Below are 12,894 nucleotides of genomic sequence, written 5' to 3'. Positions count from 1 at the left end.
TAGAAGACACTTAATAAATGGTGGTTATAACTATCGCCTTAATAGTCCATAAAGAGAACACCTGAGCTTTTTTCTTCTTACTCAAATGAACATTCCGCTTCACTACCAAATTTTCAGTCTTTCAAAGTAGGGACTAGATAGTCTTTTTCTTGTGGGTTTTTTTTTTTTTTTTCCCTTACTGATACATTTCTATACAGAGGCTCTAAAGAGATTCATTTGAATATAACCATTTGCCAATGAAATACAATTTTTCTTCCTTCAGGATATCCAAACCTCATTTTTCCTTGTATCTTTCAATACAGAAAAAGAAGTTTACATATGTCCATTCCAGATCCCAAGATTTAAACTTGGCTTCAATTTTATATGCTTCTGGGTTCAAAGACCACATTGAAAAATTCTCTTCCTCCTTCCTGAACTGTGGGTAAATACTCATCAAGTTTTTAGTTGAGGTACTCCAGAGATGTAGTATAGTAATGTGCCACTTAAATTGGTGAGTCATTAGATAACTGACTTCTGTGGGCTCCTCTTCAAAGTTTAGGAATTTTGTTTTGGGGATGCTTGCTTTTTTGGCTGGTAGATGATTTCGCTTTAGTAACAGTCTTATATGTAATCTTTTTGTTTTCTTCAGGGACAATGGTGACAGATCCAGGCACCGAGCTCCCCGAAATGCCCGGATGTCTGCACCTTCACTTGGACGCTTTGTCCCAAGGTAAGAACTTGGTTGTTGGCAACTTAAGGAATCTGTTTGTGGTGCTGGAGATCAAATCCAGGACCTTATATGTGACAGGTACATGCTCCACCACTAACTGTATTCCCAGCCTTTTAGGATATAGTTTTAAATGGACTTTCTGGCCTTTGGAATAGCCATATCTGAAATTGTTTTTCAGTGAACCTATATTCCAGCTCTCTGTCTCCTAAAGACTTGATAGGAGATGATTAACCACAATGAAAAGAGATAGGAAAAATGGCACTAGGGAGCTTCCTTTTCAAGGGTGGAGGTGGAGGGGAGTCTTTAGAAGAAGGGCACAAAAGAGCTTCAAATTTGTGAAAGGACATATCCTGGGAATTTTTACTCCTTTTTGTGCTTCTGTAGATTTCTTAGGTTTAGTGTATCCTTTACCTTTCATTTGTTTTGTTTTGGATTGGTTAGTTTTGGTTTGCTTTGGGCTTTTTTGTTTTGTTTTTTTTTTTCTTTGTAGCTCAGGCTAGTTTTGAATTTGCTCTGTAGCCCCAGCTGGCCTCAATCTAAGATCCTTCTGCCTCAGCCTCCTGAGTATTGTTATTATAGGTATATTGTATTATAGGTATGGCCACCATGCCTGGCCAGCTTTACCATTATATTTATGAGGGTAGATAGTATGTCCTTTCTTTTATGGTAGTCTTTAGTTGACTTTTCTCATGTGATTCTTTCTTATAGGCGTTTTTTACTGCCTGAATACTTGCCCTACGCTGGGATTTTTCATGAACGTGGACAGCCTGGCTTGGCTACTCACTCTTCTGTTAACAGGGTCCTGGCAGGTAAAGAGTTGTTTCTTTGCATTTTGAGATTGTGAAGGAACAGAGCTAAGTAAAGCTTCTCCTTCCTTTACCTGTACTGATGTGGTGATGTCTTGGCATCTGGCTGGAAACTTGGTTTTGGGGTCCTGTATTCAGTTTCCTACTTCCACACAGGAAGTTACAGGGTTGTGGAAAACTGTTTCCCTTGTCTATTTCTACTTCCTCTGACATTTTTGTAAAATAAAAAAAATTTTAAAAAAGAAAAAAAAATTTGTTCAAAGCATTTGTTTCTCAATCCAGCATTAAATTCTGGCTATGCTTTTGTTTGTTTGTTTTTGATGGTACCTGGGGTTTGAACTTAGGGCCTTGTGCTTGCTAGGCAGGTTCTCTACCACTTGAGCCCCACTGCCAGCCTCTAGCTATGCTTTTAATTGAATGATAAAGGTGTCTTGTTCATGTTTCAGCTGGTGAGGTCCTTATGAGCCAAATCCTGTGATTTAATTAGGAACTTAATCCACACCCCTCCAACCTTTTGCTACTGCTAGCATATGGAGTTTCCAGGCATGGTAAAATCTTCTGAGGAAGGAGGTGGGGACAGACACATGGAACTGTCCCAGAACTCCACAGAATAAAAAATGGGCCGTGCAAACCTTGCTGATGCAGTTTTATGGTGGCTGAATCGCTTAGTGACCAGTGTTTCTGGGCTCAGAGACATGATATGCCCGGGCTGTGGAATATAGTGTGTGCAACTGGTTCTGTGCAGTCTCCAGAGAAAGAAACAAAACAGAAATTAATTTTTTTTTGTAATGAGGGTTTGTTTTCTCATGCCCTGTCCCTACAACCCCACTGCCAACTTATAAATTTATGTATGCAAAGGCATAAGAGGCACACAATTTGAGCCATATTTACAATATCTTTAATAAGCCTCTTTATTAGAAGTTTTAAAATGACATTCTGTTTTGGAAAACCTGGGCCATGTGGTGGTTAGAGGTAGGGAGGCATCTGTTGAGGAAGTGACATTGTCAGGTTGGGAGAATATTTCAAGTTTTGTTTTAGGGATTTCCAACCAAGCTGCTCTGATCGCTGGCAGGCCATGGGATGTGGCCTCCTCAAAGTAGCATCCTTGACCCAACATCAAGGCCGAGATATTCTAGAAATCTCTGGGGGTTCTCTGCCAGACACCATGACCTCATTGGCCTCATGGTCAAGGAGCAGACTACACACAGTCTCCCAATAATCTTCTGAAGACGGTTCTAGCTTCCTTTTTAAACAGACCCTGTGGTGTGTGCCTTTCCTTACCTACTGCTGCTTTGTGGCTTGGCTAACGGTACATGGAAGCTCCTCACTGGCAGATAATCACTTGCTGCCAAGGCAGCAATACCACAGAGCTCTTTTCTACCCTTCTTTGTTCCAGACATCTGCCTTCACCACCCCACACAGCACCTCCTGCTCTTTTACTGCTAGCAAATCTCTGTTTCCTTGGCATTTAGCTTTTTAAGAACAGCTGTATGTTGTTTTTTTCCTCCTCACCTTCCATAACTCTTTACCATATTTCCTGTTGTCTACTTTTTGCCCAGTGGTGTGTCCCCACATGCCTAATTTTACTTATTGATGCTTTTTAACATACAAGCTGTGTTCCAGCAAGCATTTGTTTACAGATGTGAAATCTACTCAGAACAGTTCTCTATCAAATGATACTAAAAGCCACCAAGAGAAGGAAATCTAAATTCCTGGAACCTCACCCTTGAGTTAGATTAGCAGATAGCTTCTATTCATAATTAAACCCTTTCATTTTTCTCACATATTAGCGTGTATATTGGTGCTTCCTTTGAAGCTCTCACCATTTCTAGCCACTTGGATGTTCATCCAGATTCTATTGGCAGTTGTCATTTTTTATCTTTTCTTGATAAAATTGCCGTGACAGTAATAACAGCAACAACAAAAGTCTAAGATTTATTGATCACTTGCTAGGTACTAGGGAGTGTTTTGAGTCTACTTCATTTCTAGAGCGTTACCTTACCCAAAGCAATGCAGCCTGGAAGTAGAGGAGCTAGAATTCAGCACAGGCAGTGGACTCCAGAGCTTGTACTCTAAGCCATTTTCCTAGTCTGCTTCCCCACAGTTGTTCAAAGGACAAAGAATCAAAATAGCATTCTTTTTGTAAGACCTTAATCTAGAAGAAAGAGGGAACTTCACTGACCTTCAGAGTTTTTCTTATTGAATTCTTATATTTTAAGTGGTTCCTAGACATGTTTTTTTGTGACCCATAAATTTTATCTTGAGGAAAATCTTATTATGTACCAGTCCTTTCCCTGAGCCTTCTTGTCCTCCCAAATACAGATGTTTTGCTTTTTATTAAACTTACTTGTGATCATGTAACTGAGCTGCTATAATAATGGCTTTCACAGTGAAAGAGACATTGGTCTTTTAGCTTGTAAGTACTCCCAATTTTCCTGGAAAGTCACTTTCTCTTGTATGATTGGAATGAGATTGTGATGATCCCAGAACAACTATATTTAGCAGGTATTTTTCTGCAACTGTTAAGTCCCAGGCAGTGTTCTAGGCTAGCCCTAGATTTCTGCCCTTCTATATGTCATAGTCTCAGTGGCAGTCTATACCTTAATCCTGCTGTTTAGTTCTTGGCTCCAAACATAAGTATAACCTTTGTATGGCAAGTGGCTTTTTGCATGGGTGAAGTATGGACATTTGGATTCATGCAGGGACAAAGCAGACACAGACCTATAGTTTTAGGAGGTGTGATGAGTACTGTGGTGACAAATGATTCTCTGTTGGATCTTAACCAAAGCTATTGAGAATCCTCAACAAAAATGATTTGCTGAAAATTAAGATCCTTTCAGTCTACTTTTTCCCATAAGAGCTTGGGAGTGATAATTGAAAATAGAAACTACTACACAGGAATTCTAAAAGTCTGTTAATCTTTACCTCTTCTCCCTTATTTTGGTGCCTTCCATACAATTCTGTAGATTCCTAAGGGCCTCCAACTACCCATGAACCCAGGCCAGTACAATCTGAACTCAAAGAGACATAAATGCATTTAAAGCTACTACAACTCTACCAGGTATATTTTTAGGGAAACTTTTTCTTTTTGGCGGCACTGGGATTTGAACTCAGGGCTTCATGCTTTCTAGGCAGGTGCTCTTACTGCTTGAGCCACTCCACAAGCCTAGGCAAACTTTTTAGCAGGCAAGTCTATCTCTGAGTAGTGACAGCAATGATGGAAATGAACCTAATAGCCGCCTACAGTGGGCCTCTACAGTCCTAACTGTACATTATCTCCTTTAACCATTGCTCCAACTCTGTCAGGTGGCATTTCCATTCTGCAGGAAAGAAAACTTAAGGCTCAGAGAAGTTATGTTGCTTGCCATAACATAACACTGTGAAAGGCAGACTTGGAACTTTAAACCAGCTCTGCCTGACTCATAAGACTTTTATTCTGTCTTTGTGCTATTTTGCTTGAGTTCAAGTAGGGAGTATCTGCCAAAGGATTCTTTAAGCTTATAATATTTTTCTGCATGTTTGAGGCCTCATAAAAGTGAAATAAGAAGCCCTGGCATTTGACAGCCTCTTGTTAATTACTGGAAGAACAAAAAACTTATGGGGGAAAAGGACCTGAGTAATGTAGGGTATGAGTTATCTGTCCTGTATAATCTTTCTGACTTTCATCCTAATGAGCATCTGTTCCTGGCAGATGTGGACCTGATGCACTTAATTTACTATTTTGATTAAAATCAATGGGAAGTGTCCAGATTTTTTTGCTCTTTTCACAGGTCATTGGAGTCTAGTCAAGTGTCTTGGGCTAGAGATGGCTTTGTGTCAAGTCATCCTAATTTCTCTTATGATTTCTTCTTTGACCCATAAGTTGTTTAGAAATGTGTTGTTCAGTTTTCATATCTTTATGAATTTTTCCATTTTCCTTCTGTTACTGATTTCTTGATTTCACTGTGGTTTAATAATATACTTTAGCTGGGTACTAGTGACTCAACCTGTGATCCTAGCTATTTGGGAGGCTGAAGTCAGGATGATCACAATTCCAGGCCAGCCCAAGCCCAAGCTCACAAGACCCTATCTCCAAAAATAACCAGAGCAAAATGGGCTGAAGGTGTGGTTTATGTGGTAGGGTGCTACTTTATAAGCATGAAGCCCTAGTTCAAACCCCACTCCCACCAGAACAAAAAAAAAAAAAGTATACTTTGTGGCTGGGGTATAAGTCAGTGGTAGTTCTTGCCTAGTATGTGCAAATCCCTGGTGGGCTTCAATCACCAGCACTGAAAAAAAATATATATGTATATATATATATATATATATATATATATATATATATATATATAATTTTAGTTATTTTAAATTTATTGAAACTTGTTTGGCTTAGTATGTGGTCTGTCCCAGCGTTACTTATGTGATTAAGAAGAATGTGTATTCTTTTGCTGTTGAGTAGAATTCTGTAGATGCTAGATAGATCTGCCTAGTTCATAGTATTCGAGTTTTGTATGCCCTTGTTGTTTTCTGTCTTTTTGTTCTGTCCATTATTGAAAGTGTGACATTAAAATTTTGAACTACTAATGCTGTATTGCTCCCATCAATTTTGTCAGTTTTAGATTTATATGGGACATTGTCATGAAATGAATATATGTTCACAATTCTTACATCTTTGTTATCTATTAACCCTTTGTCACTATAAAATGGCTCTGTGTCTATTAATACTTTTGTCTTAAAGCTTATTTTTTTATGTTAGTTTAGTTATTCCAGCCCTTTTCTGCTTTTCATTGCATGATGTATCTTTTTTGACCCTTCCACTTTCATCCTACTTAGATCTTTAAATCTAGTGTATCTTTTTTTTTTTTTTTTGGTGGGACTGAAGTTTGAATTCAGGGCTTTGTGCTTGCAAATCAGGCCTTCTACTGCTTGAGCCACAACTCCAGTCCATTTTGCTCTGGTTATTTTGAGATGGGGTTTGGAGAACTCCCCCTACCCCTGATCCACGTCTGTTCTTGATCTTCTTGATCTCAGCCTCCCAAGGCATGAGCCACCTGCACCTTTTCTTTTTTTTAATGGTACTGGAGTCAGGATTTGGGGCCTCTCACTTGCCAGGCAAGTACTCTACCATTTGAGCCACACACCCCCAGACCATTATCTTTTAATTTTTTTTTTTTTTCAGATAGGATCTCATATTTTTGCCCAGGTCAGCCTTTGAGTATGATCATCCTACCTTTGCTTCCAGAGTTGCTGAGATTACAGGTGTGGGCCACTGGACTCAGCTTTGATTTTGAGAAAGAGTCTCAATGATTTTTTTTTTTTTTTTTTTTTGGCCCATGCTGGCCTCAAACCTTGATCCCCTGTCTCTGCCTCTTGAGAAGCTGGGATTATAGATGTAAACCACCATACCCGGCCTAAATATATATTACAGACACAACAATTGTATTGCTTTGTATAATCTCAGCTCTCAAGCATCCTTCTTTTGTTTACTGGTGTGAGTAAAACAGTTACCCCTTTTACAATAATACTTTTCTTTGTTAACTTTATTTTCACTTGTTTTTTGCCCTCTCACCTCTTTGGTTTCTTGACACAAGGTCTCACTATGTAGCCCAGGTTGGTCTTAAATTCTCGATCCTCCTGCCTTAGCCTCCTGAGTCCTGGGATTACAAACTTGCAATGTACAACCATGCCTGGCATCCCTCTCATCTCTTTTAGAAACACCAGTGCTCTCTCTTTCATGTTCCCCACTTATCTGGTATCTTAGGGAGTTATTTTCAGGAGGCCTTCTAGTCTGTTTCCACCAACCCTCAGTGGGGCATCTACAGCCTGGGGCTTGTCGACTTGTAGGAATTAGCCTGATTTTACAAGCTGATAGCATTGCTGTCTGGTATAAGAAAATGCTTCATCACTCATTGTGTGGTAGCTCTATACTTGAATTAGCAAATCTGGGAAAGATGAGTGGTAGTTAATACAGTTGAGGGCCTTTATGGTATTACTTCATGAGTATGGATAGAACTGAGCACTGATTCTAGTGTTGGATACTATCTCCTTGGCTGAACCCTTTATCTCCCTGCTCTGTACCCCTCTGGTACCCAGTAGCCAGACAAAGTGAGTGGCACATTCCAACTCAACATCAATTAAGATGACTGTTTATAACCCCAGATAAATGGACAATTAGTGGTGGTGGTGCTAACTAGTGCTGCTTTAATAATTAACCCAATTACCTTTCCTTCTGCTCCAGTGATGAAAGTGAAGGCGACAAAGGCCTGGTTTGGTTGCCTGGGAAATAGAAGTAAATGCATCACTCCTCTTGGAGAACACAGCCTTCCCAGCTGCCTGGCAGCAACAGGGCCTTTTACTTATTTGGTGTGCACTGGCCATTGGAGCAGTAATGTGCTTCCTATCTCAGCCCTTTACTGCATCTCTTTACACCACCAATGAGGGGTGCGCTTGATGAGAATCTGGTTTTCTTCTTCAGGCTATTCTAGGGGAAAACATTGGGCCTTCTCAGTGAAATTTTCTGTCCCTTTAATATGCGTGGACTGAGTTTTTCTGTGCCTGTCTTTACCCAGGAAATTTCCTCTTAAGCTTTCCCCACTGCTGCTTTACCCCTGTGCTCTTTCTATACTGTCACTTTGAAATGAACATAGCACTTTCCAAAAGCTTATTTCGTAAGAGCACTTTGGCTATTATAAGAGAGTTAAATGCCCACAAGGAGTTTATAGTCTAACCAGGGAGTGACCTGATTTTCTGGGGGTTTTGTCCCTATCACTAAAAATTTAATAATGCCCCTAAGATTTTAACTGCCACTCCTGATAGGCTAGCTAAGGGATCTGTGGCTCAAATGTGGGTTTGGATCAAGGCTATATATGTCTTTCAGTACAGCTTGAAAAAGTTTGTAATGTGTCTCTATTCACCCTTTGTTTTTGTTGTTATTGTTTTTTTGGCAGTATTGGGGTCTCTTGCTTGCTAGGCGCTCTACCACTTGAGCCATTTTTTGAGAAAGGGTCTCTCAAACCATTTGCCCAGGCTGGCTTCAAATCGAGATTCCCCTGATCTCTGCCTCCTGAGTAGCTAGGATTACAGGCCTAGTGGGGCATGGGAATGACAGCTGCCATTTGCAGGCTAAGTTTGCACAGGAGGCAATAGAACAAACTATATAAGAGTTTGGACTTTGGGGCAGACTGTGTAAGTTTATTCATTTTGCTCCTTCCTAGCAGTATAGTCTTGGGTGATTTGTTTTACCTGTGGGGCCTCAGTTTCTTTATTTGTCCTAAGAAGTACTTAGCACGTAGGATTCAGGATTAAACAAATTAATACAGATTAACCATCCCTAATCTAAAAATCTGAAATGCTCAAAACTCTAAAACTTTTGAGTGCTGACAATATCACAAAAGGAAAATTCCATACTATTAAACTTTGTCTCATGTACAAAGTTATTTAAAATATTATATAAAATTTCTTCCAGACTATGTGTATATGAAGCATAAACAATTTCATGTTTGACTTGGGTCCTGTGCCCAAGGTGTCTTATTATATATGTATGCAAGTATTCCATGATCCAAAAAAATCTGAAATACAAAACACTTCTAGTCAGTAGCATTTTGGATAAGGGATTCTCAACCTGTATATGTGAAACACTTAGAATAATATTGTATAGTGCAGAGTAAGTGTTCAGTAGATGTTAACTATTATCATTATATGATTTTTAACATAAAGTTTTAGAACCAGTATGAATTAGAATTATGTCAGTGCCCTACTAATATAACAGTTCTGATCTCTCATTGAGCTTTTGCCTTTCTCCTCAGTGACACTCTTCCTAGGTCCCAAGCAGGGCTTTGATATTATGGTTAGTAAGTTTGAAAAGACTGGGAGTTTGGGCTCTAGGGAACCAATTGAGGGTCTGCGTGTTAACAATTTGACACTAGCGTGTCCACTGTTGCCTGTAGCTGTGTTATCCAAGAGGAAAAGTAGTCACAATGTTTGCAGACCAATTACTTGCTGCTTTGTAGGAATCCCAGTAGCAACATGGGATTCTCAAAGTGTCGTTCCTGAACACTTAGCATCAGTATCACCTGGGAACTTGTTGCAAATGCAAATTTTTGGGCTGTACCCCAGACTGGCTGAGTCACAACCTCTGGCTTAAGGCTCAGGAATTTGTGTTTTTAAGTGTCTTCTAGGTGAACCTAGTATACTTTAAAATTTGAGAGCCACTGCTCTAGATTAACTAATTAAGTGTGGGAAGAGATGACTTGGTACTACATTAAGGGGTATGCATACCAGGAACCCAAGATGTGTTTGTGCTGGTGAGCCCCTGGTGTGTAACTCTTGGTCTGGAGCTATTAGTAAAAAGGGGAATGAGTTAATTCACCATCACCTACAGAGTGTGCAGCTGGCATATCAGCCATTTGACTCAGTAAGCATTTAGTGAGCTTCTTTTGTTACATGGTAGAGGGTTAGATCCTGGATAGTACCAACATGAACGAGATGCTATCACTGTTTTCCTTAAGCATAGTCTGCTGAGGAGGTCCATCATGATCATAAATAGCTATAAGAAAATGGGTATTATGCTAAATGCAGAAGGCTGACTGTGAGAACTCAGAGAACCTTACAGCATTTGTGCAACAAAAAAGAGATCATCAGCTTTTATGCTGGGAGAGCAAGTTCCTGTCAGGTCTGCTAGGCATTCTGTTCTTGGGAGAAATTGACCTTATAGCCTGCTCCCAACCTTTTCACTTGTTTGCTACCTGTTTCCTTTGTTCCTCCAAAAAAGAAATCTTAACGTGTCTGAATCAGGACCACACTGTTGTATTTTAAGTTCTCTGTACTCTGGTGCTTCTATAGACCTAAAGTGATCTCAAGATTTATTAAGTCCATTGTTGTATACTTCTTAGAATTACTGCTCATTTTGAATGTGCTGGCTCAAGATGCCCTGTCACCAGCTGTAACGCCAGAATCCTTTTACCTCTCTCTTCATAAATTATGATTGATACACACTTTGACATGTTTGCAACCCCGCAGAACAAATGATACAATGATCTAGAAATCTACAGAGGAGGTATAAAGGAAGTAAAAGCCAAATGTGTAAGGGCAAAGCCCATATTTTCTAGTGGAGGTGACAACTCTCTTTGTTTTCTTTCTTGAAGTTTACAACTTTTTTTCCCTCATGGTTCTGGGGATTGAATTAGACCTGGCTCTGTCTCTTGCTAGGCAAGTGTTCTACCACTTGAGCCACACCCCTAGTCCTTTTGGTTTTAGTTTGTTTTTAGATAGGGTCTCTTACTTTTGCCCAGGCCAGCTTCAAACCTTTATCCTCCCACCAATGCCTCCCAAGTAGCTGGGTGCCACCATTCCCAGCTTGTTTTTGAAGTAGGGTCTCACTCTCTTTTGCCCAAGCATAAAGTCATGTTAACTTTTGCCCAGTCTGCCCTCAAACTGAGAACCTCCCGTCTCTACCTCCTAAATAGCTGGGATTACAGGCTTCACCACTACACCCCGCCTTAAACTTTTTTTTTTAAGGTCTAGTTATCTACTGTAAACCTAGAAAGATGTAGAATAACCCTCTTTACTGTGCCCTCTACTCCACTGATTTTCACCTATGTGATCATTATAAATGTTGGTAGCTAATACCCCATGCTGACTCCCTAACTGCTTCTTTTTAAAGCCCCAAGCTTATATTAGTTTTCATTTTCATGTTCCCAAGCAGCCTCTTTTATTCCAAATTGGCTGGAAATGCCATAGGAGCTGGCAGACAGCATCTCTCACCCTCTCCACCAAAGTAGAGCCAACCTGTAGGTGTTAATTTCCTCTCTTTAATACCTGCTGATCCACAGGGCCAGTTCTTTCCCTGGGTTCTTGTGTCTCTACTAGAACAATAAGTATGGTTATATTTAGTATATTTGCTATAAGCTACTATGGGGAAAGAGACATCTATAGATGGGTGACAGGATCTTTTGAACCTTGTTACTTTTTGTCATCGGTTAAATGTCAATCCAGAGCTAGGTAGTCATCCTGTTTCCTCATACTCCATCCTCTAAAGACAGTCTCATTGTGGAGGGCTCGGGTTTATCATAACACAGCCTACTGCAGCTGTGAGCCATGCAGGAGGGGCCCAACTTTACTTCCTTATCTTGAGCTATGGGCTGTATTTTTCAAGTTTGTCTGGTAAACAAACTTGTGTGGTTCATGGCTGTTAGAGCACATTCCACAAATATTCCTTCCTAAAGCATAGAATTTAACTGGTGTAGGTTACAATGGAACCAGGGAAAGCTGGACTGGAGGCAAAGAGATGAAATTCCCAGTTGGAACAAGGATTTTGTTTAGGAAGTAGGGTGTACACTAGACCTTTGAGGAAAATATCATTTATTTTCATAAATGAAAATGGCTTGAAAGATGAATTTTCTCTAGAATCTGCCATACTGACATATTGCCAGTGGCTGTATTTTATAATATTTGCTGACTTTCCCAACAGCAAGATTTCACAACACTCACGTGGTTTCTCTCAGACTAGTAACATGTATAATATTAGGTCTCACTTCCAAGATATAGAGCTATAGAATATGGTAGTTCAAATGTCACACACACACACCCTCCTTTTTTTTTTGAGACAGTTTCATTACATGTCCAGGTTTCCTTGCACTTGCTCATCTTTAACTCGAAATCCTCCTGCCGCAGCCTCTTGAGTGCTGGAATTATAGGTATGTTCTGGCATTGCACCTAGAGTCCTATGCTCTAAAACAAACAATAACCCTACGAGCACTTGCACTATGTTAAGGACTGTTTTAACCACTTCTTACATACTAATTCACTTAATATTCACAGTATTCCCATGAAAAACTGTTACCACTGATTTTTACAGAAGAGGAAACTGAGGTTAAAGAGAGATGCAGTGATTTGCCAAAACCACAACAGATACTTGTAAGACCTAGGACCAGAACTCTAGCAGCCAGCTCTAGATTAACACTTCAGATAGAACCATTGTGAGGTATAGGTGATTCTTTGATGGTAGGAAAACAGACTGAAATCTAAACTCGGGCTTTAAGAGAACAAAAATAATGTCCTCAGTTCACAAGATTGCTATTAGGAAGGGGGCAACAGATTCTCTCATATTGTTGTTGTAGCTCCTTTCCCCTAGAAAGAGGGCCCTGAAGAAGAATTACATTCCCAAACAATGAATCCTGAAGAGGTAATTACACTGTTGCCATCCCATTGGGAAGAAGGCTGGGGCGGTGATTACATTCCAAAACAAAGCTGTTTGGGTATAATTGCACTGTGCTGCTCTTATCAGTCTGGGGAAGGCAGGCCTCTGGTCTCCATCCTCATTTGTTTTTGAGATGGAATCTGAATAGCATTCAATTAATAGTCAAGACCCAGGCACAGGGAAGTCAGCCAAAGAGCCAAGAC

General features: G+C 40.0%; 1 protein-coding gene across 12 annotated transcripts in view; it reads left to right on the top strand.

Moving 5' to 3' along the window:
• LOC109692005 (muscarinic acetylcholine receptor M4) overlaps positions 1 to 12,894 on the top strand; it is a 179,663-nt gene that overhangs the window by 77,278 nt on the left and 89,491 nt on the right. For 11 of the 12 annotated variants that reach the window (XM_074044710.1, XM_074044709.1, XM_074044708.1 and 8 more), the window contains 2 exons: positions 629 to 709; positions 1,418 to 1,518. In XM_074044710.1, the coding sequence (XP_073900811.1) occupies positions 629 to 709; positions 1,418 to 1,518 (182 nt within the window). Of the gene's footprint in view, positions 1 to 308; positions 422 to 628; positions 710 to 1,417; positions 1,519 to 12,894 lie in introns of those variants that run through there. The other variant, XM_074044718.1, reaches the window with a different exon arrangement.

The sequence above is a fragment of the Castor canadensis genome, chromosome 1 (assembly GCF_047511655.1).
Source record: "Castor canadensis chromosome 1, mCasCan1.hap1v2, whole genome shotgun sequence".
NCBI classification, from domain to species: Eukaryota; Metazoa; Chordata; class Mammalia; order Rodentia; family Castoridae; genus Castor; species Castor canadensis.
This window is presented reverse-complemented; position numbering and strand designations above follow the sequence as displayed.